General features: G+C 47.2%; 1 protein-coding gene across 1 annotated transcript; it reads right to left on the bottom strand.

Annotated features, from left to right (window-relative positions):
- Window positions 1–1,472: 1,472 nt before the first annotated feature.
- LOC121045803 (hemicentin-1-like) lies at window positions 1,473–18,308 on the bottom strand (the record flags this gene model as incomplete). The annotated part of the gene is made up of 3 exons (XM_040499091.2): window positions 18,035–18,308; window positions 16,166–16,456; window positions 1,473–1,642 (listed from the first exon to the last, which is right to left on the bottom strand). Coding segments are annotated over exons 1-3 (735 nt in total), but the record flags the coding sequence as incomplete, so codon positions are not given.
- Window positions 18,309–24,739: the final 6,431 nt, after the last annotated feature.

Below are 24,739 nucleotides of genomic sequence, written 5' to 3'. Positions count from 1 at the left end.
CCTAGGGTTTGTCCAAGACGTCGTCTTTGATGTCATCCTCCAGGACGTCGTCCTTAAGGTTGTCCTAGAGGAATGCTATCGCAACTCAAAGACAACCAACACCAGTGGTTTCTGCAGCAATCTCTTATCTGCTGACTTGCTCGTCTGCTCGCTTCAACGCGACGCGCTCCTGTCTGATTGAAAACGGCGATAGACGCCGGTACCCCCCCTCACCTCCCGTCATTCGACGCGCAGGATGGCTGTCATGGTAACAGCAGTGTACACTATGGATTACGTGCGCATGTACGTTTTTAGACACAGCGTCTATAGATGGCGTTCCACTGTACTTTATGGAACACACAGTTTTGAGACGAAAATCTAGATGGCGCTTTAAATGACGGAAGGCGGACTGAAGTGGGTGAGGGGGTTACCCTCTTCCGCGGGAGTTCCGCAACTGAGGTAATCAGCAACGTCGACAGCGGCCGAGCGGCCGACCTCGCGTCCTCCGCGGCACGGGCAGTTCACGCGACTCTGAAACGCGACTCGGCGAAGCGTTAACCCTCCCCCCCTCCTCCACCCCGCCCCCCCCCCCCCCCGCCTCCTCCCCTCCCCTCCGCCCTAACAGTTCAAACCAGTAAAAGGCACGGCCACAGCAAAGAACCACGATAAACTCTGACTGGACCCAACGCTACGATCCGATAGAGACCATCAGGTGGTGCCGAAAATGGAACATCGCGGCGCACGTCGTCTTTATGCGTTTTCTATTCCCGGCAGATCCAATCACGCATAGAAAACAAAAAGCGCAGGATTACGGCGAATTCACTACGCGTGATTGATTTAGCCGGTGATACAGCAAACGCACAAGGACGACGAGCGCCGTGACGACGCACTTTTGGCGCTACTTGATTGACCCGATCTAATCGAACAGTGAACATGCGGAGCGCAACTCCGTGTGCTCTTTCGTTTGTGGTGACGTCAGAAAGACGCCGAGATCTGATTGGTTTTGATTAAAAGATAGCGGGTACACCTCAAGGCAAGCTGCCCCAAGGTCTATCCACTATCCTTCAATCAGAGCCAATCGGAGCTCGACGTTTTTCTGACGTCACCACAACCCCTGCAAAAGAAGCAGACGACCTTGCGCTCCGCGTAGACACAAAAACGAGCTGTCTTTGTCCATATACTCACTGTTTGAACACGTTCGAATGCCGAACGCCGGCGTCCCGCGTTCGCGTTCGAAGAGTGACTAGAGGCAAAGGCAGCTATAGCTTTGCGTCTACCCTCTAATTCCTCCAATCAGAGCCCGGCGTTCTGACGTCCCCGCGCGCTCTCGGCTCCTCCTCTCCCTCAGTGTCTACCCGTATGGTTTTCAACTCACGTTTGAGAATAAAGTTGAAGCGGCATCGCTCCCGCTGCTCGCCGATCGAGTTTCGAGCCCAGCAAAAGAGCGTCGCGTGGTGGAGACGCAATTGCGCGAGCAGTTGAACGGTCCTGCTCTGGGCGCCGGCGCTGGGCACGGGTCTCGTCTTGCCGGCATCGTCCTCGATGAGCCACGAGTAGGACAGGTCGTCGCTGGGGTCTGCCTCCACGTCACACGTCACGTTGACGACGTCGTTGGGTCCCAGGGGGATCCTTGTCTCTTCGCGGGACCTGCATCTTGGGGCGTCTGCGAGGTGGAGTCATAAACAAACATTTTTGTTACACTCTTAAGGGTGTAAACAAAACGATTTCTTCCTTTAAGGGTGTAAATCTGCTTGTCTTAGGGATAACATCCAAAACTGCGGTCGCGCTGTTAGTACATCTCTTCAAAGACGGTCTCCCGGCGCTGTCCGAGTACTGTCATATGGTCATAAAAAACTGTCTGCACACATGTTAGAGACATGCATGTGTATGAAGCAAACATGCTTCGAACATATTGAGGTATTTAGCGCACTTAGTAGAGAGAAGAACAAGACGACTGAAGCATGCTTGGAAAATGGTTTAGGTGCGTCAGCATGATCATCATGTCATCATGTCTGCAGCTTACATCTTGTCTCTTGTATTATGTACGAGTAGTATGATTGCGGTCTAGGACTACATGGTAAACTTAGCCTCCTAGATATACGTTTTTCTTAGCAATGAGTACAGTGGCCTTGAATGGGGCAGTGGGCTCACCGCGCCCTCTTGCTGAGGGGGTTCATGTCTAAATTGAGAGGATGGCGCTTCGGTCGACTCTTCCTGAAACTTTCAAGAGCGCTTCTGCGATCACGTGTATACCAGCGAGTGTGTGCGTCGGTGTTTTCTTCGTCAGATAGCTGGGAAGATTCGGAAGGATCGTTGGAGCTGCGTTGGCTGAAAGGATTGGTTTCCCAGGCTGAACGCATACCTCTTCACCGTTGATATGACGTGCACGTAATTCCTAATTACGTTAGATGGTTCAAGATATAATTCGTTCACAGCAGAGGTCTCATCCAACGCCTTGTTCGCTCGATGCAAGTTCTTGTCCTACAGTTTTCGTCGCTACTTGTCTTCGGGTACACCAAACAAAGACACCTTTGGCGCGTCCTTCACTCGAGCGTATCCAGCCAGGCGCAGAAGAGTACTTTTGTCGGCGATTAGGCGTTCTTTCATTTGAGTCGAAGAACAAGACTTCAAGACAGCAGTAATCTTAGTGACCTCACGGCAAAGGCTCGCAGACGAACACACGTAAACTGCAGTCACTCACTCAAAGCCGCTCAACGTCAACACTGAAGCCGAACGCAAACACACGCGGCCGGGCGTAGTCGGCATACGGGATGCTTCAGGCTGGATGGATGGATGGATGAATGGATGGATGAATGGCGGCTATTTCTTTTGAATTGGGCGGTGACAGGAAGAGTCGACAGGAGCGCCCCCATCGTACTCCGACACAACTGACACAGACCGCCTCACCTCGAGGCATGAGCGAGATAGGACGGTGAGCCCAGTACCCCATTCTAGGTCACTGTACAATGAGTTTAAGAGCTAGCAGTCTGCATTTGCCTTTTCTGTGCACGTAAGAACTGCAGGTTGTGCACATGCAGTTCTCACATGCACAAAAACGTCAAATACAGACGCAGTGAATCATGCACGAGGGAGGAATCACGACCCCGTTCACTGCTCCACCGCGCTCTATATTCGACAATTGAAAGACTGACAAGCGCGAGTAACCATCTTAGGAATTACGAACGGTAGAATGATGTTGCTTCGTCCCCGTCGATGTATAAAAAAAAAAACTGAAGTGGTGCTTTATTCGAGAAAAAGACTTAGATCGTCTTTATTTGACCTTCGGGAACACGAATATCGAAATTACATTTCAGATCGATGCGCCAAGTAGCCACTACAGCAGCTTCAAAACGGCGCTAAAGCCCCTCCTTCCCGGCGCGTTCATGGAGAGAATTGTGACATATTATACTAAGATCTCATATTTCCACGCCTTCAGTATGCCTTACCCGAGGTATAAAGAGCGCTACACATGTTCCCTCACAAGCGGCAATCGCAAGGCAATTAAAACCTCTGGGAATGACGTCATGCCCGGCTGTTGGGTTTTCGGTTTTTCTCGCGTCTATTGATACGTTCGGACCAAATGCTTGTGATAATCAAATCCAAATTAGTGGACAAAAATACGATAGAATTCACCTCTCACTCGTTTTCTTCAGGTAGCGTTCAACGTAGAGCATACTGATGCTCTATATTTAAGGAATCTGTCTCCAAGTAAAAAGCATTTTTACAGGCAATAATTATTCGACACAGCAAGTTGTTTGTGAAAGGATAAATACGCTAGTCAGGCCCATTATAGAAGATGCTTATCTGACGTTAGTAAGACCCATAATAGAATATGCTAAAATTTTATGGCAATTGTACACAATAACCAATTGCCTTACACTCGAAAGAATCCAGCGACATAGATCTCGGTTTATTTATAATAAATATAGCTACACTTTTGGCCTACAAAACTTTGGGAGCTCGCAACTCTTGAAACATTGGAATCAAGAACAAAGTATGACAGATTGAAATTTATGTTCCGAATTATTCATAACTGTATAAAAATAAACGATATAGGCTACCAGGAATATCTACACTAACTCATCATCGAGGCATCGGCACAGCACGCACATTTGCAATGCATCAGTAAGAAACGGTTGTTTTAAATTCATCTACTTTCCTCGATCCATCGGGCAATGGAATATATGCTACCCGATGCTGTTGTTTCATCAACATCTTTTGTCTTTCTGGAAAGTATACGAAACATAGCTTACGTCACTTATTAAGGGTGATAATATACACTTCTTTTCCCATGTGTTTTTGCAGCACTTTTTACTCCGTCTTTTACCACGCGCACCTGTCCTTCTTGCTTTATTAGCTCCTTGTCACAATTTTCTGCTAAGTATTTTTATATTTGTTTATGTATTTGTGTATATAGTGGTTACTTTTATGTTTTTCTTTTTCCTTGTATTATCCACCGCTGCGTAGTCCCAATTGGATTGATAGTATCAATAAATAAATGACTGAATGAACATACATCAGAAAGGGTGTTCACCTCACTCCATCATTGCACTTCTTTCGACACCCGTTTTTCAACCTTAAAAATGAAGAGTGCTCCTTGCAACAACGTCTTATTTTACAATTAAAAAGAGTGCATTGCTCTAAATAAGGGTGCTGAAAGCGTCTAAAGCCATAGGTGTAAATTTATGAAACAGTATTTTGAACCTTTTAAGGATGAAAAATGTCTTAATGTGGATTAAACTTGTGTGGAGCTCGTCACGTTGACAGCGACCGTCAATAAGCATTGGTCTCAAAATCCTAATATTCAACTTGTTAGTGACATCTCGTGGACTTTACTGGCACCAAGTTATCACAAAGGAAGATGCAGCGAACAGGCGAAAGCTGTGAAAATATGGTCGTTTGGAGAAAAACCATGTCTTGTCTGCCAGCAAAGATTGATGCCTGTGGCTCTTGGGATACCAAAGATATTTTGACTTCGAAGTCTTCGGAAAATACGATTACATTTACAAAGTGGCTGGAGTTGCTTAGATAACGGAATAAGCAGGTCTCCACCAAGATTTTCTTAATTTCCTCCCTCCTCTTATATTCTATTCACATATGTCATCCCTCAACTCGTGTTTGAGGAAATTAAGTCATTGCATTCTTTTTAGTAAAGTACCTTAATCCACGCTTCTTAATTTTCCTCTGCATCATAGGTTACTAACGTTTTTTTATATATATATATATAAACTAAGGACTTTCCAAAAAAGGCATGTTATTAACATGTGTCTTTGCTCAACGGCATGACAGCTAGTTTATTCTGTTATAAATGTATCTTTAGTTTTAGCCTCTGAACATTCCAACAATTTGGTATACCATTATCGTGCATTTCTTGAATGCCTTTCCAAACTTCGTTGTTAAAATCGTGTCTTGTAACGAAAAAAAAAAAATACATTGGAGGGTACCGCGATATAGGCAATCTCTGCTCAAATAGTTAAAGTACTCCTTACGGTAGCTGACTCCAGCTACAACCTATAACTTGTTTCTGCTCGCACAAACTCGAGCGTTGCTATATAGCATTACCTTCTATAAAAAGAGCTTAGGAATTCGCGGGGTTTACGTTCATGCTCTGTAATCACTGATGCTATGCCAAAACGCTACTGAAAAAACTACAACAACTAATATCATCTACAAAAACTTGTGTTATTCATTCGCGTGGCCACGGAAGATAAATTGCGGGTAAACTCAAAATCAACCGACGATTCAAAACTTTTTAACTTCTTTTTTGTTGTCTTCTTCTCGTTGCCGTGGTAGTATATGACGGAATGCCAGGATCGTCCATTACCAGCAGAAAAAAACATGTAGGGAAGAAATGGGCGAGGTGAATAGATGGGGAAATGCCGGCGAAGCGCGCAATATTTAGCTCGTTATTTCCTAGACTCGGTAGCGCAACTTTTTGGCGACGAAAATATCGTGGGAGCCGCTGTGATCACTCGTAGTACTGTATATAATGAATAATAATATGATTTATTCATGTTTTAATAAATTGGAGGGAACCGAGTAAAAAATCCGCATAGATGACTTCACGAGCTTTCGATCCCTATACATCCCGCGGCAGCAGAAAAAACGAAAAAAAAAAAAAAAACAGTTTTGGGGGTCTATCGCTTGAGGCGAGGCGGGTGTATAGAGGTGGTCGCATTTTTGCGCGCCGTGGAGACGGCGTTATGTTAAAGGATTGGTTCATGCGTTTCGGTTCGCGCCAAACTTATACATGTTGCTAAGGTTGAAGTTTGGGCGAGTTGGTAATACGACATACTTAAAAGATAGAAACAGCGCAAAAAAAAAAAAAAAACACGACGGACTGGATGAAGGAAGACACAGACAGAGCGCTTTATCTGTGTCTTCTTTCATGCAGTCCGTCGTTTTTTTTGCGTTGTTTTTATCTTTTAAATATGAGCCTACACACTCTTAAAAAAAAGCTCGTAGTATTTACTAGGTAAAAGGTAGTAACATCCTGTCACATATGTTAGCGTAGGTAGTAGGTGTCAAGCTAGTATACGGTTACTGGGCAAAAAGATTGTATCCGTTACTTGCTAACCTAGTGCCTTTCACTGCCTTTAACTAGTAACTCGCAGTAACTCTCACAAGACTTAGTAATCGCTACCCGAACCTAGGTGGCGGTAGTCAGCGTCAAATTCAAAATTGGCAAAAAAAAGGTACTATCGCTTTGACAGATTTTTCCTCACGCTGCTTTCATGCACGTTTGCACACGTATATACCATTTAAAGGACAACTCTGGTCCAATTCCGATGTTGAGGAAGAAACGCAGTGCTACGTCGTATTATGGTGGCTCTCTAGCCACCCTAGTCGTATCATCTAAAAAACTTACAGAGAAAACATTAAGACGCAATTCCGCCTATAAGTTGATCAAACCGGCCAACGAAATGGAACGGCTTTTAAACGATCGAGGTTTGGAAGAAACCTATTTAACTTTTAGGAAAACGAATGACATAGAGCCGTTTATTAGTAGTTTTGACATTATAATCACCCGTGATCCCAGACTTTTCGCTGTTGACCGGAGTTGCCCTTTAGCACAGAGAAGGAATTATAACACAGATGACGCACACGTACTACACACACGCGACGACACACTAAACCATCGCTGCCCCCAATCGCTACCCACGCGTCTTTTGTCCTGATCATTTGAAAGAAGTCGGTTGGTCAGTGACCACCTCGTCCGTGAACAATGTTACAAAAATGGTGCTGCCTTCACACCAACATTGTTCTTCAATGTTGTTGCTAAACATTCCAAGGGATGTATCTCTTACTAAGAAGCAACGGCACACACAGTATTGTTCGCGACATTCTATAAAAGAGCGTCCCCATAGGTTTCCAGTTCCACCAGCCATGTTCTCGCATCTCCTCATAGCAGCTGCACTTACTATTCGTTGCGCGTTTGAGGTAGTAAATATCTAGTAAAAAGATAGTAAGGCTACGAAAAAGGTACTAACGCTTCGAAAAAGGTAGTATCTGTTGCACTTACTAACGTTTTACTTCCTATCGCGCGTTTGAGGTAGTAAATGGTTCGGGAAAGGTAGTAACAGTCAGAAAAAGGTGGCAACTGCTGCAGTTACTTTCTTTTTACTAGCTTTTTTCTAAAAGTGTTGGGTTTCCACCACGGGCGGGGTTATGCCTTTCCCGTGGCGGGTCGTAGCTCGCAAGTCTTCCACTTTATTCGAGGGCTGGGGCATTCAGACGCACAAACCTACACAGCCAGCACAATTAACCCCCTAAGTGCACTTGTCAACGGGCAGGCCATTTCTTAAACCAGACGAAGTGCCGTGGACGCGGATGTCGGGCGCAGGACATGTCGGCGGAGACCGCGGATCTTGTTCCAGTGTTTGTGGGGACTAGATGCGGGGATCCTGAGCGCGACAGAGGTTTATGCCCAGACGTAGACACAGCGTCGGGTGAGCACCCCCGGGTTAGTCTCTGTATTCTTGGAATCCGGTGTGGACCTTCGCTGTGCTTGTGTTCGTGAAACACTAATGTGTTGTGTGTGGCAAGTACTCCGTTTATCTATCAACGAAATGCCTTTGAACGCTACCCCCCAGTCCTGAAATTCTGTCCATCCGTCCGTCCATCGGTTCGTCCATGCATTTTCCTCTAAATTTAGTGTGCAAGCTTTGGTCACGTGACGTCACGTGACCTATGCACTCTCTAGGAAATTCGACGGCACGTGGCCCCTCTGTCGACTCGGTTTCCCCGCTAAATTTAGCGGGAATATTCGCGTCTTGTGACCCGGACACCAATCCAGTTTCTTCCTCTAAATTTAGCGGGGCCAATCGACGTCGCGTGACCTGGCGTCACGTGACCTATTGGACCATTGAGTTTCAATTTAATTCAATTCAATTCATTCAATTCAGTTTCCCCTCTAAATATAGCGGGAAAATACACGTCACGTGACACACCAATTCCCTACAATGCATTTCATACATTATAGGAATTCAAAGGTAAAGGTAGTGCCAATTTTTGTTTTATCGTACTTATAACCCGTTCACTTCTAAGCTCAGCCTATAGACCTTTTCTTTAACGGCGCCGCCATCTTGAGAATTGCGGCGCCGACGACGCCGTCTAGCGGCTTAGAAAAAGAAATACCGGCTAGTTCTGGCAGCACAGCTATCTGGGTAGGCAACGGTGTGGGTATGGGGGGAACTTGGCTAGACTTGGCTATGGTGGGCTGCAATAACTTGGTTGGAGCTTGTCCAGTTGAATCCAACTGGCTACTCCCAGGCCATCACCTTGCCTCCTCGAGAGAACGAGGACGAAGGCGGTGGGGTGTTTTGATTGAGTTTCCACAGCGAAGTATATATGAGCAGTTTAATATAGTCTATGCAGGTAAGCTCTCGACATTTGATAGCTCCATCTTGAGTGGTGGCATGTAAACTTTTTCATACCTTTCACATACCATGGGGCTTGCAGCGATAACCTAATTGGACCACCTGCCCCGGGAATTAAAATCGGTCCTCTTGTCGTAGACGAAGTGGTCGTGAGCTTAAACGTGACGTTGATTCTGATACGAATCTCTCGCGATTCAAGCTCGCAATCGACTGACTTCATAAATAAGGATTCTTGGGGAAAATGCGAAGCTCGATAACATTGCAGCCACACTCGCGCTGCAGCTTCTTGTGCTCATGGCACACTTGCTGCTATTGTTCTTATGTTTTTTTAAATTATTTTTCCGTCGACCACGCACTGGTAACCTGAAAACCGTAGATTTTCGGAAATTGCAGCACGGTAAAAAGAAGCACTCGGAACTAACTCATGTACGACGTCCGTTTTTAAGCCTTTTCGCCCATACCCTTGGCGGTTGCATACCTTGTGTCAGCGGGTAATCCAAAAATGCACCGGGTCGAGGGTACGTCAGTTACTGGCTGGTTTGAGGTTATGCGAAAAAGGTATATAGAAGCTCCGGCTTCAGCGCGAGCTCGCTGGCTTCCGCAGTACTTTGGTTGCGCGTGCCTGCGCGATCACACTTATGTTAGCAAAGGCAGAAAGTTCGCGCTCAAGGCTGAGCTTCTAATCTCAGCTTAAGGTTGTTGTTATCGTTAGAACGTTCTTTATTGGAGAGTTTTAGTAGATCGTGTCTTCGGGCCACGCTGTTCGTAGCGGGAGCTCGCGCTGTCACTTCGATGCATGCTCCGAAGCGCGCGGCCGTAGTGGTAGCGGGCCTTTGAAAACGATCTACTAAAACTCCCTATTGCCCTGTTAGGGTGAACGGGGTATAATGCTTGCGCTCCGTGGTGGAGGGACGGGTTTTTTTCCGTGTGCACGTTCTGGCCGATTCTCGCCGGAATCATCGGAGTCGGTTTATTTTCTTCGACCATAAACAAACCAGGGCTCGTGTCTCAACGTTTAGGCTCTGAGCCATGGGACCTGTCCTTGGGAGCTGACCTTTTGGCCTCGTGGCGAGGGTGATTTTGCCCGTCCGATTGGTCGCGAGTGCGTGGGGGCCTGTACATAATAAATTCTAACTAGACTGTGATCGGATGAGGCAGGTTTGGGTGCACTGTTATGACCCCCGACCGGACCGATTATGAAATGATGATAAATTGTCGAGCTGGAACTGGCCCGAGCGGCCCACTAGTTTTTTCCCGCGGTTCGCCGTGCAGCTTGCGTCCACACTTCCGTCGTGTGCGGCAGCCCCTGCTCCACGTTTTAGCCGCCGTCCTTACTGTATACGCGGGAGGACACTAGACGCCGAGGTGTCCGTCTTGTATCTGTTAACTACCTAAACCGTACGAGGCAGTTAGTTTCGGTGTTTAGATATTGGCTTCTGTTTATCTACAAAAACTGAGTCATAGCCTCCTCTATACTGACAAAGCCTGGCACACCGCCACGAGACGCGGCCGCCGAAAGTGAAAAGGTAGAGCGGCAGAACGAGAGGCATGTAACGGGCGCCCCGCTGCGGCGAGACGCCGAAACACACCTGTCCCGAGCGATGGAATGTCCTCTCGTGCTTCTCGCGTTCCTCGGGCTACCGCTTCTTTTCTCGTCGGGTTTGAAAACCAGGTTTCTAATCCTCGCCGCTGCAAAAGCTGTGCGCTGACTACAGGCTCCCCGAGTAATGCTCTGTGCCACCAGATCCTCGCGCTCCAAATCTGCGACCGGGCACTCTATGGCCCCGTCATCGAATTGCCAGGTTTTGTGAGTATAGAGGACGCTATGACTGTGTGTGTCAGTTGGTTAGTTCTGATATATATTTGCTGAGTTTCTGTAGTTGCATCTTTTTGTCTCAGTAAAGTTGTGCTTCTTTGTATTTATTACAACTTCGCCTGAAGGCCGTCAACTCTCCACCGTCGGCCATAAGAAGAAAAAACAAGAGGTACTATTCAACTCCAGCCAGCATCCGGACCCATTTTCCATGATTACCCCCGGTCCCTGACTGTAGACAACACCCAAGGTGGCCATCGGGGCCCGGGGGAAAAGCAACCTGATCCCCAGTGCGGGTAATTGTTTTAGGCGTTCTTTTCGTAGTCTTGTCTCTTTAATACGAGGGGGGGGGGGGGGGTAGGAAGAGTGAGGAGATCAGTTTTCTAACATGTACGATATGACACAGAGTGAACTGCTATGCCCTATGCTGCACTGTGTATCTCGCGAGGCTCTTGGGGCCCAGGATCCGCCTTCATCATTTTCAAGGACACACAGGTCCCATTTCAACATCCAAAAACCCAGACAAACTAAAAGCCGCCAGTCCAATTGCTGTTTGTAATGATGGCCTAGAGCAGGTGGTTCTCAACTATCGATGTTTCGCGAACCCCTTGTGGATCGGCGGAGATCATGGAGAACCCCGTTCGTGGTGAGGGGAGGGAAAGGTATAGCAAAGAGCTAGAGTGAAGTAGACTTTTCTTATTGACCTACACACAGGAAAGCTCGCCCGAACATTGAAACATTTCCCCTCGACCTGAAACAAGACAACTTTTATCGCCGGGCGTGACTGATGAGGCAAGGCTTCGCGGACTCCTAGAGTGACTTCGGGGACCCCAAAGGGTCCGCGGACCCCCATTTGAGAACCACTGGCCTAGAGGATTCACAATAATATTCTGACCTGTCACTTGGCCTGGATCTCCATAGTAAGCCTCCGTATGTGACAGAAATTGTTGCAATCGACAATTGTGCAGAACCGTGATTTCGAACAGTTTATACTCTATACGGTGATCTTCATTACTGCTTCTCAATGCATCACTTTGGTGCAACACAACTGTGGATAGGTGAAACATACAACGGTCGTGCATAGGAACTAACCCCCTGGGCCCGTTTGCTCGAAGCGCTAACCGCGGCTAAAGTTAGCCGCAGTACCTAGGAGAGGGATTTTGAAATCACGTGACTGGCTCAGTAGGGTTGCGGCGAAACATGGCGTTGCCCCGGTGAATGAGCGTTGCTCACTTTGGAAATAATATGTCGTTGTGGCTGCAATATCGGGCGCGTTAGTCAGCAACGAATGGTGCAGGAGGCTTTCGCTTTGCCTTACCTCACTTAAATCGCAAAGCATGAGCAATGACCTCGCCCCATTTATTAGATAGTCTTTCGATTCTGGCCAATATTTCTAAGCCTAAATGAACGCGATAATTGTCGGCAGGGCAACGTCTTTGGAAAGTGGATTGCTTTGACTCAATCGGCCGGGTATTGAAAGCACACAAAAGCAGGACAGCGTCCCAATAGACCTTTTGCTGAATTTCCCAAGCACCGAGGTGCATGCTACGAGTGTAGTTACACGCGTTGCACGTGCTGGCGTCTGCAGTAGTAATTGTTCTAAATCAAAAAGTCTAAAACAAATTTTGCCTTGCACGCGCGTTCGTCAAAGCCTTATGATTATTTACTTGGAATCTTTTATAAGATAAAGGCCAGCGCGCGCGGACCGTAGAACTACACTTTCAGCGTTCTCCTCGGTGCTTGGGAAATTTAGAAAAAGATTTATTGGGACGCTGTCTGCCTTTGTGTGCTATCAATACCCGGCCGATTGAGTCAAGGCAATCCGCTTTCCAAAGACGTTGAAATGCCGACAATTATCGCGTTCATTTAGGCTTAGAAATATCCAGAATCGAATGACTATCTAAAAAATTCGGCGAGGTCCTTCCTCATGCTTTGCGATTTGAGTGAGGTAAGGCAAAGCGAAAGCCTCCTGCGCCGTTCGTTGCGGACTAACGCGCCCGATATTGCAGCTACAACGACATATTAGTTCCAAAGCGAGCAGCGCTCACTCACCGGGGCACCGCCATATTTCTCCGCATTCGCATCCCTACCGAGCCAGTCACGTGATTTCAAAATCCCTATCCTAGTTACTGCGGCTAACTTTAGCGGCGGTTAGCGCTTCGGGCAAACGGGCCCTGGTGTGCTGTTTCTGAATGAATACGTCAGATTATACAAGGTATGCAACCAACCAGATTGCTTGCGTTTTTAGTCCTCGAGAGCATGTGTGTGTGTGTGTGTGTGTGTGTGTGTGTGGGGGGGGGGGGGGGGGCTTTCTGGCAACGTGCCAGGGGCCGCATCATATGGCCTCGCGGGCCACCGGTTGCCAACCCCTGCCCTAAGGAATGGGTCATAATGCGATTTGTCCATAATAAAGAGACCAGTGTGCATGTATTTGCCCAGTTCGTCCCCCGAAAATTGCGTGTGTTGAATAGGGGGCCCCACGCTTTGTACAGGCCCCTATACTACAGACGCGTCTCTAGAGTAGGGAGTCCAAAACGCATGGGCTTCCTTTTCTAAGCATCTCTCTAATGTTAGCGGGTCCGTATTAACAAAACATGAGTGTAATAGGAAGCATAGCAGTGCTACCTTTGACGAAGAGCAAACGGCCCCGATATGCCAATGATGTTCTGTTTTAGAGCGCAGCTCTTAGGGGCCCGTTTCCGGCTTAAGCGGCGTCGGCGTCGCCGTCGCCGTTGGCGTCGCCGTCGGCGTCGCCGTCGGCGTAATTGCGCGGTGCATCATGGGAAATGTCCCATAATGCACCGCGCGAGCCCCCCACCGGGGTCATGTGACCTCGTGGGGGGCACGTGACCCCCCCGAGGTCACGTGACCCCCCGAAGTCACGTGACTCCCCTGAGGTCACGTGACCCCCGCCGCTGTCGCGTGACCCCCAATGACGTCATCGTCACTGATGACGTCACCGGCATCCACATCGTCATCGTCATCACCACTGATGACGTCATCATCACTGATGACGTCACCGGCATCCACATCGTCATCGTCATCATCACTGATGATGTCAAAGGCATCCACATCGTCATCGTCATCATCACTGATGACGTCACCGGCATCCGCATCGTCATCGTCATCATCACTGATGACGTTACCGACATCCGCATCGTCATCGTCCTCATCACTGATGACGTCATCAGTGACGTCACTGATGTCGTCACCGGCATCCACATCGTCATCGTCACTGATGACGTCACCGGCATCCGCATCGTCATCGTCATCATCACTGATGACGTCACCGGCATCCGCATCGTCATCGTCATCATCACTGATGACGTTACCGACATCCGCATCGTTATCGTCATCATCACTGATGACGTCATCAGCGACGTCACTGATGACGTCACCGACATTCGCATCGTCATCGTCATCATCACTGGTGAAGTCATCAGTGACGTCACTAATGACGTCATCGGTACCCGCATCGTGATCGCCAATGATGACGTCATCAGTGACCTCAGTGATGACATCATCGGCATTGGGGGTCACGTGACCCCACCCCCTGGTTTGTTTAACCCCCCCCCAGGTGCCCTTCCCTCCTCCTCCTCAAGAGCTGCGCTCTAATTCGGCGGTACAGGGAGTTGTAAGCAGCTTTCACTTTTTTTTAAAAGGTGAGAACTTGAATAATGTTATTCTCCCATAACCACTAGAGCTTACCTCATATTGTTTAGTATTTTTCTTTAATTAGGAAAGTGTAGCGCTAGCAACTTCACTACAGATGTTAGGCTAGTATATAAGGTAGCTTTACATTAGTCATATCGCTACCCACACCACTTCAAGTTTTGTCAGATGCTTCGAAGAAGTTAGGATCTGGCAAAACGAATTCGATAAGAGCGGGAGGGCTAGATGTGTTCAGGCTGGAACATTGTATGAGTAGGGCGTAAATATACCGGTGTTTATTTATAAGAGAAATTGGCTTTTCGGTTAAAACCTCGGCCTATGTATGGCTTAGAAATTCTAACTGGATCAACGAAAACTTTTTTTTTCATTTTTAAAAACGTCCATGGCTTCCTTTTTCTGCATACTTGCAGGAACAATCGCTAATGTTACGTCGCACTTACTGCCCTCTAGCAAAACACGTTTCTAAAAAAAAAAAAAAATCTACAACTAATTATCCTCTCGATACGCCCCGTAGAGGCGTAGATGCAGTGTTTGGCTCTACTATGAAATCTTCGTGAATAAACAGGCTGCGGTTGTTCACGAAAATGGTCCGCCTTAGATTAGAACAAATTGGTTTTTGTTACCCTGGTCTTTCACGTGTATCATAGTATAGTAAGGAGAGTGCAGCTGAAGCTTCCACCGTCTCAGGGCAAAATTAGCGATATCAGGCGCGTTCCGGCAGAAAAGCGAACCGAAGTATGGCACCAGGCAAATATCTGCGCGACACTTCCGAAAGGTAGCTCTGACAGCGGCAGCCGTCTTCCGGAGGCCAAGACAGAACGTCATTTGCTCTGGAGTATGCGAAAACTTCTTTTTATTCCATAAATTAAAAAAAAAAAGAATCGGGGAGGTTGTGAATAGTTCTGAGGCACGCCGCTGCAAGCTGTAATGTGAAGCTCCAGGTCTACTTTTGAACATCTCAAAGATTTCTTTAATATAAAAAGCACCTTCGAGGCGCTGTTATTTATTAGAAAGATCACTCACAAAAACGTCATACACGTTTCTTTAATAAATAAACTGTTTTTAACATATAATTGGCATAAATGTAAACTAACATTACTTCTCCGTGCTTTGACATTGCGCGTCGTCTGCTCGCATCCTCGTAGCTCTGTCACAGGAGGGCGCCCGCCAGGTAGCGCCACCAAAACATAAAACGTTAAGGTGGTCGAAGCTGGTAGGAAAACTTAAAATCCCCCCAATGCTTCACTGTGGTATTCCCGAGCTTTACTCTGGGATTGCTTGACTGTCCAACTCACCTAGTGAAAAGTGTACTGTCGGGCATCGTTTAAACTTTAAAAGCCTGGTGTACGCATTATCGTTTGAGTGTAATCGAGCGCGTGGCAACCGCTAGTACCCTGTTACGGTGCGATTGATAGATGGATGGATGGATGCAGCTGAACCTTTTGAATTGGGCGGCGACTTACGCCACCGAGGCAGTGCACTTTTTTGTTAACATTTCTTAACAGAGAGAGAGGATCACATCCGCCATCAGTCGGGTAGCCCTGGAACATTCCGAATTATGCACTATCTATCGAAAATTTTAGTTTTGAGAACAATGTTTGATGCGCAAAATGCACGCATAACAAAAGTGTTCATGAGCTTCCCGATAAATATGGCATTACGTGTGTTCTCTTGTCGTAAGCGGCCGCAAGGGGTTTCATCGAGGTCGGTTATAATTAAAAACAAATGTGCGAACTAGTCTCAACAATGTGTTGCTGTCCTGGTTACAGTCAAACGCAAAAGTGTACACTAGCCGTAACAACGTGCAGAATTGCTGTCTTACGCTGAACTCGGAGGTAGAAAGGCGGGCTTTCTACGGTCTCTCCCTCGGCGCTGGTCGCCCTGCAGGTATAACGTCCCATCTCCTTCCTGGTCACCCGGCGAATGACCAGGTACCGGGAGGTTACCAGGGCCTCCTGTCCTTCGCCCTTGAGCTCCCGTCCCTCGTGGTACCAGGCCACGTCCGTGATCCTTGACGCAGCCACCACGGAACACTCCAGGTACACGTCGCTGCCCTCAGTGATGTGGCTGCCGTTGAGGCCCGTGCCCAGCCGAAGGCTCACCTCGGGCTTGTCTGCAGCGGAGAAGATTCCTTGGAGTCAGTGAGACCATAAACTGCCACTTCATCGTAAAGGAACCCGATGCCTGTCATGGTCTTGAAGAAGTAAAGAAGTTTGCGTAAGTCTAGTCCTGTCCCCCAGTATCCATACCAGAAAGCTGCAGAATCAACGAAATCTTAAAAGGGCTATCGTAGCAGAAGAAATAGAAGCTCATGTGGTCGTATTAAGACAGCTAGCAACTCTGCATGGTTTCAACCTTACACAAAAGTAAAGTAACTTCCACTTGACATGGAGCGCAACTTTTTCCTTCTAGGCCACTGGTGTGGTGGCCGTCCCTTGGTGATCCATGACGACACAAGCATTAAAAAGCAAAAACAAAAACCGTTCAGCTGACAATTTTGATATCTTGTTTTTGTTTCGTCACATTAGGGGCGACGTTAGCTGGAACGCTAAACTTTTCATGCCACGCTTTACGTTGTCTTCTACGCTCCACCTTTGAAACAAACTGTCGATGCAGGCGAGTTTGTTCATGATACAAGTGAAAACGGCGAGACAAAATAGCAAAGACGAGGAAGGTCTCGTCCCGTTTGCACCTTCCTTGTCTTCGTTATTTGTGCACTGTTTCCAGTTGTATACACCTTTGAGGTTAGAAAGCAAATATTTGACGGGACATAGGAGAATATCGCTTGTGACAAAGTGTTTAATGGCCCATCAGCCTGACGGATCACGGAGTAGGGTACAGTGACGTCATTTCCGACATATGTTTTTTTTTAAATATCGAGATAAAATTTTTTGGGACAGTTTTGTCTCGCTAGTTTGAATGTGTAAGTATTCATGTGTAAGCCAAGTAACCAGTACATAAGTGGCTAAACCACAACCTCGATTTTCACAACATAAATATCAAGAAATGACTGGATAATATATAGCCTTCATCGAGGTTAGGACTTGGAAAATCATCATGCACGAGCGGTTTGATATAAGGCGATCACATCTGGCGACGTTGTTTTATAAGTTCTTAATTATTCCAAACGTCGCACATGATTCAGTGTCAATGCGAGCTCCTTATTAGGACTTTGTTAAAAAAGAAAAAAAATTACACATACAATACTATTATATTGTTTCTATATCCTTCCATTAACACGTTTGGCGCTTGACCTGCTGGCTCTTGAACTTACAAGGTTTGATAGAATTTCAAATTCAACACGCAAAAACGTTGAATCGGAAGGCTATGCTTACTGACAGTTCTAGGATGATGATGCCTTTCGGCTGCCATGTTTCTACCACCATGTTCGAAATGTTCTTACGTCGCCCCAGTATTAGATACTTGTGTCTAGAAGGTTATTTTATACTTGTGTCTAGAAGGTTATTTTATACTTGTGTCTAGAAGAGTTTGCTAGACTTGTGTCACGAGTCTTTTATACTTGTGTGCTCCACTGTGTCTTGACGCGCCGTCAAGACGCAATAAAAGACAGCTAGCTTTTTGCCGGAGGAAGGACTACATAGGAAACTCCTTGTTGTTTTCAAGTGCCTCAAGCTGTTGGTAAAATATCTAGCATAGTAAAGGTATTTCCTGTGATCAGATGACAACTCACGAGAGAGATCAACCTTGAAGAACCGGCTCACGACACCTCTGTCGTGTGGCAGTTGTCCATTGGTGGCTCTACACTCCAGCAGCCTGGCCTGGCGCTCTGAGGCGGGCATCAAGAGGATGCTCCGTGACACGTTGCCTTCAAGACTCGCGTGGCTGAAACCCGGGTCCATGGGTCGGCCGTCCAGGAACCAGCTTATGTTGGCTGGCGGCCGGCTACCCGTGGCTTCGCACTCGAAGCCGAGACCGGCCGGAGACGTAGCCTGAGACGAAGCCATCGTCAAGCCACTTGGTGCTAGGAGTTCGTTCTTATCCTGTGGCCAGCTCCAGATGGTCACGTCCGTGGGTGCGACTATTAGTTTTTGAGGAAGAAAAAAAAAAAAAAAAACAGAAGCTGTGTTTGAGTTAGACGGGAAAATAACATCTGAAATCAAAACTTTTTTTACGTAAGGACAGCAGATTTATTTACCTTGTTCCCCGAAACGTTTTTTTTTTTTTTTTTCATTTTGCGATGTGATATTGTTACAGACCGCTTATTTTATATATTTTACCTATATATTGTCCAGGAAACCTTTTTGTTTCAAAAGTGGAGTTATTTAAGTAAATAATCAATAATATATTTAGTTTTTGAATGCAGTTGTTTCGTGTTTATTACCTCGAAGAGTAGGCACATGGTTTGTATGGTCGCTTCTAGAACAATTCACTAAACAGTTACACAATTATTCCAGAAAGTAATCGACTAAAGTGATTCATGACAGAGACACGACGCAGAAGGAACTAACTTAAAAGTCCCAGTGAAACATCTTATTTATGCGAGAGATCGTTTGGTCCAACAAACACATATGATCAAATAAGATTATATAAGTACACACACGAACCATGCAAGAGTATATAAGTCGTTATAAAAAACTGATAACAAGTTTCTTTTAAATTTTTGTTAAGTTTCTTATAACTCCTTACATAATCATATATTGTTCTTATATGTTTTTATAATGTTCTCATGTGCTATTATGCGATCTTATCTGAGTACATATGTCTGTTGGATCAAAACGTGTCGTACCTATATGATTTTTTCACCAGGGAAGGACTGTAGTCTGTGAAGCATCTACATATTTGCTGCTTTACATTGCATATGAAACACCTATCAGTTTTAATCATATGACTAGTTCAGTCAATGAGACCGTCAAACCATCTTGCTCCCCCAAACGGTGTGCAGCGTCAGCGGGCAGATGGCGCCATCCACATTTTGTTAATTGGACTCGGGAACATTTCCTGACAGCATTTTAACTTTAACAACTTCAACCAACTAAGCGGATCACACAGCTCAAGCGACTGCACCTAACATTTACATTTACACCCCCCACCTCCCCCCTCCCCTTCCCAAAGAAAACTCGCCAACAAAGAATTCCATTCCTCACAGTGCTTACCGTACCAATATATTTTCACAAACCTTTCTCGGTCTTTAGTTGTGGTACCCAGGGGAATATTCAACGAACGTGCATGCAGTGAATGAAAATATTCTTCAAAAACGCCGACGCAGAGTTTTCTGTCCAGACCGCTATGGTATGGCGGGCTATAGAGGGCGACGCTTGGCGATCGTTCGCTACTCCACGTGGCCGAGAGCGGTACTATGCTCTTCATGCCTCGATGTCGCCATCACCGTGATGTGCGAACGTTGGCTACAGCGCCACAGCGCATTTATGTGTATTGCGAGAGTATAGCTCGGCGATTCCTGGCTACTCTCGCCCCTCTACCTCCGCCTCCACACTCGTCTACTTCGCATGCCTCTCACTTCCTGCCCTAAGAGTACAAGGTGGCGCTGCTTCCCCTATACCGGAGCCGTGTGTTGGGAGAGTTTGGCCATTCATTGGTTTGAGCAGTCGAGCGTCTCGTGGCCAACCACAGGTTGCGAAACAGCCCCTAGCGGTGATCGTGAGCTCTCAAAATGCGACTCGATTAATTTAGGCCGTTATAGCGTCGTTAGAGTAAAAAGGCGTAACTCTCGGGGACTGTAAGCTTGGCGCATGTGAGGTTTTCGTCAGGTCCATATTCAATGATAAAATAAACGAACGTGCGCTCCAAACCAGAGCGAACTGCGTAGCTGAGATCATTGCTGCTGCGAGATTGAAAGCTTCTATTTTACGCTTTAAATGTCGTTTCCAGTATTGTGACGTCGAAGTCTGCTGATTGGTCGACGCTGTGTCTCATTTCTAGTTTACGATCTAACCGCGGGGTGAATATTTGGCTCTGGCGACGGCCTTTGCTCCGCCCCTTGGCCAAACTCTCCCAATATACTGCTCTGCCCCATACATGTTATGCTCAGCTTTGTAGGCTTGAATTGGCGGGACAGCTATCGCCGGAGCTTTTCTTACACATCCCACTTCAATTCGGTTCAATTCGTTTTCTTATCAGTAGGGCACATACATGTTACTGAAAAAGCAAGTTAACCCGTAGCCAGTTTGCTAGTTTCGGTTCATTACAATAAGGCATTTGAGGCGTAGAGTGAGCAACACAGGTTAAATAAAAAGAACTATATGGAAATAAAAAAAGGCAAAAACACCATTATATGATCACAAGAGCAATACTAAATTATCTAAACCAAGAGAAGATTTATGAGAGTGAAGGTGATTAAAAAGGCAGTCCTTGGCTAAAGTATCTGAACTTTGAACATCGTTAGGTAGAAAGTTCCAGAGTTTTGTACCATCTAACACACCATAGCTATGGTGCCAGCGTTCACGTACTTACGAAACACGTCGACGACTAGCGATGCAGCGGCGGGCAACGAAACGTTGGTGATTGCCTCGCAGACGAGCCTGGCGTGAAGGTCAGCGCGTCGAAGGGGGCCCAAGGAGAGAACGTTCTTTCGACCGCCGCTAGATGTCGCCACCGTCCCAAGTGGTGTCTTCAAAAGCATTCCGTCGCGCTGCCAATCTAGCTTCACGTCGTGTTCGTCTGCGAAGCAAAAGCGCAGACGGTTCTTAACCACATTATTGATAACCTGTTTTATTTATATAACAGCGCCGCGCTTCTAAATATTGATTATAGGGAGTGCCGTATGAACATTGGAAATTTCCTTAATCCGTAGTAATGCGCTGAAATGACATACATAAAATATTGCGGGGTGTTTGTGAATGCGTGAAAGTGACATAGCGACTAACAATGCTGTGATGACAGTTAAAAATTGAATACAAGTTAAAACAATATCCTTCGTATTTGTTTTTGTCATTCAATTTTAGAATTTTCAAACACACGTCCCTGAGGGAAAATTCAGAATGCTAGGCAACGGCGCGCATAAGAACTCTATTATATATTTCGTCTAGGGAGCTTTATGCAAGGATATGGGAACTGATAGGCAAGAGTATTTTAATTGATATGCAAGCATACTGGAAATTATAAAGAAGTAGATGCTCGCATATAGCTCCAAACGAAGCATCGTGCAGGGAGTCCGAATGCTAATAATGAGGACAAAAAAAAAAAAAAAATCATCAGGCCCGCTTTAGACAGGGCAATTTCAGCCAGCAACTTGACGTCGCAACACCAGCAACACGGACCGCCCGCGTTCACACGCAGCAACCGAATTGTTACGACTTGCCATCATCATCATTCGATTTGATTTTTCTTGCACTATTTAGACGCAAAGCTACGCGCTAGAAACGTGTTTTTATATATTTGAATGGCGTTGAGAATACCAACTCGTCTTTCTGAAAAGGATTATTTCCAAAAACAATCCATTTCAAACCAGAACCAAATCTTTAGCTGTCATCACTACCACAGGGGTGCGACGTGAAAATATCACTTCCCTAATTGGATGCTGCCGACTCAAACGTCCTCGAATTGCTCCGAGTTGCTCGCTTGTTCGAGCCGGACCCGACCTCAGCATTTCGTGTCGATCTAGGGAAAGCTAGGGAGGGAACAACCCACCAGCAACCCCAAAATTGCTGGAAAAGTTGCTCCGTCTGAAGCGGGCATCGTGAACCAAGCAGCGAGCTCGACAAACACTAACGCCAACAAGCGAGGGCAAAAACAATTTAAAGAAGGAAACTACTAGAGCAAGAGTAGTGGACGAATCATAGAGTGAACACAACAGAATTCCAACTTGCGGCACATTTTCCATCAGGTCTTGCCCGCTCCCTTTCTCTCCAAAGCAATCATGATATGATTCTTTATTTTGGCAAATTTAAGGGGCTCAAAATAAGTGTTCACAATAACGAAGCATGCGACGAGAAGCGGTTTTTTCATTTCAAACGCTGATTCCCGCAAAAAAAAGTACCCGCATCAGGCGCAAGTGTCTTTCTTTACTTCAATCATATCCACTTTCTCGCCGACCGAACCCTAGTTCCACACACACAGACACACACGCACACGCACACACACGCACACGCACACACACACACAAAACAAAAAACAAAAAGAAAAAGGATATTTTTCAGAGAGGGGCAATCCGCTTACTGAGGCTTATCCGTGGTAGAACACGAAGAAGTCGTCTTTGTACTATGTCCGAAACATGCGAAATACCTATACAGTAACAAGGAACTTAGGGCCAGTATCCACTTCGATATCTTGTAGCATCATTCGTTAAAACTACTGTCGTTGTTTTTTCTCTCTCTCTCTCTCTCTCTCTCTCTTTTTTTTTTGTAAGTCGTTTTTGTTTTTCGTTAATGATACACTATAACGATACAATGCATGTACGAATTTGCGGGCAAAGTATCGAGTACATACCCTATCTATTTATTTTTGCCTTCATCCCCAACTGCCAACGTTAAAGTCTCGCCCTTGCATGTTTGGTAACGTTGCACACAACGAGGGAGATAGAGAGTTGTCACCGAAACAATCTGACAAAACTCCCCTGTAGGGAGTCTCGGTATAGACCGTTACGATAACGAAAGAAATCCGCGCGCAAGTGTGCAGGTGATGTATCGGGACTCGTTATCGGAATGCAAAAGCGATCTACAAGAACTCTAATCACGCGAGGGTGAGACGAAGGTGGTCAGGATACCCTGCTATACTTCGTTTCGCCGTAATTCAGAGCGTAGGCAACGTCTCAAGTTGATGAGGCCGACAAATAAGGGCCAAGAAGGGTAATGCCACCGTGTTAATAATTATTTCGTGCGTATACGGTATCCACCGGCTCAACGAACCAAGCCTTGGGAACCCACCGTAACCTTGCGCTTGTGGTTTGTGCAGTTTAACGTGAAATGGTCTTTGGCTAGTGGTTCCAGATTTCCTGAAGTTGCATTTCGTGAAGACGTGGTCTGTGACGTCCCGTATTGCAATGTGCGCAGTCGTGCATAATGATACGCAACATACCTACCTATCAATTCAGTTTCTGGGCTAAATTTAGCGGTGAAGTTGAATTGGTGTATAAATTAACGTCCGGTGACCTACATACCAATCCAGTTTCCCCGCTGAATTTAGCGGGGAAATCGACGTCACGCGACCTGATGTCACGTGTTGCTAGAACTTACGTCGTATGCAACACAATTGCCCAGCAATTTGTCATGTAATTTATGTCCTCCAGCCCGGCGATTTCCCTACACTCCCCCTGGGAAGGGGAGGGGGGGGGGAGGTGTACACCCCGCCCCCCCCCCCCTTGTATTTCGGAAAGCGCCCCCGTGATTCGCAACGACTCCTCTTTTTAGAGCGCAGCTCTTAGGGGCCCGTTCCCGGCTTGAGCGGCGTCGCCGTCGCCGTCGCCGTCGCCGTCGGCGTAACCAAGGTCATCCCAAGGTCACGTGACCCCCAAGGTCACGTGACCCCTCCAGGTCACGTGACCCCTCCCAAGGTCATCTCAAGGTCACGTGACCCCACGTCTCCCAAGGTCACGTGACCCCTCGAGGTCACGTGACCCCTTCCAAGGTCATCTCAAGGTCACGTGACCCCAAGACCCCACGTGACCCTTTGAAGGTCACGTGACCCCTCTGAGGTCACGTGACCCCCGAGGTCACGTGGTCTCCTCCCCAAGGTCACGTGACCCCCAAGGTCACGTGACCCCTCTCAAGGTCATCTCAAGGTCACGTGACCCCAAGGTGACCCCCACGTGACCCCCAGGTCACGTGACCCCTCTGAGGTCACGTGACCCCCCGAGGTCACGTGACCCCCTCCCCGAAGTCACGTGACACCCCCCCCCCGAGGTCACGTGACCGCCCCCCCCGGAGCATATTAAAGAATGAGGGGAGGAGGAGGGGTCTACCCTCCCCTCAGTACCCTTCACTCCTCCTCCTCAAGAGCTGCGCTCCAATTCGGCGTTACAGGGATTTGTAAACGGCTTTCACTTTTAGAGCGCAGCTCTTAGGGGCCCGTTTCCGGCTTGAGCGGCGTCGCCGTCGGCGTCGCCGTCGGCGTAACCAAGGTCATCTCAAGGTCACGTGACCCCAAGGTCACGTGACCCCTCCAGGTCACGTGACCCCTCCCAAGGTCATCTCAAGGTCACGTGGGTCACGTGACCTTGGGGGGTCACGTGGGGTCATCTTGGGATCACGTGACCCCCAAGGTCACGTGACCCCTCGAGGTCACGTGACCCCTCCCAAGGTCATCTCAAGGTCACGTGACCCCAAGACCCCACGTGACCCTTTGAAGGTCACGTGACCCCCAAGTCACGTGACCCCTCTGAGGTCACGTGACCCCTCTGAGGTCACGTGACCCCCGAGGTCACGTGGTCTCCTCCCCAAGGTCATCTCAAGGTCACGTGACCCCAAGGTCCCCACGTGAC

Source organism: Ixodes scapularis, unplaced genomic scaffold (genome assembly GCF_016920785.2).
Source record: "Ixodes scapularis isolate PalLabHiFi unplaced genomic scaffold, ASM1692078v2 PGA_scaffold8__174_contigs__length_109621045, whole genome shotgun sequence".
Taxonomy (NCBI): domain Eukaryota; kingdom Metazoa; phylum Arthropoda; class Arachnida; order Ixodida; family Ixodidae; genus Ixodes; species Ixodes scapularis.
Note: the sequence above shows the minus strand (reverse complement) of the source record. Positions and strands in the feature narration are given on the sequence as shown.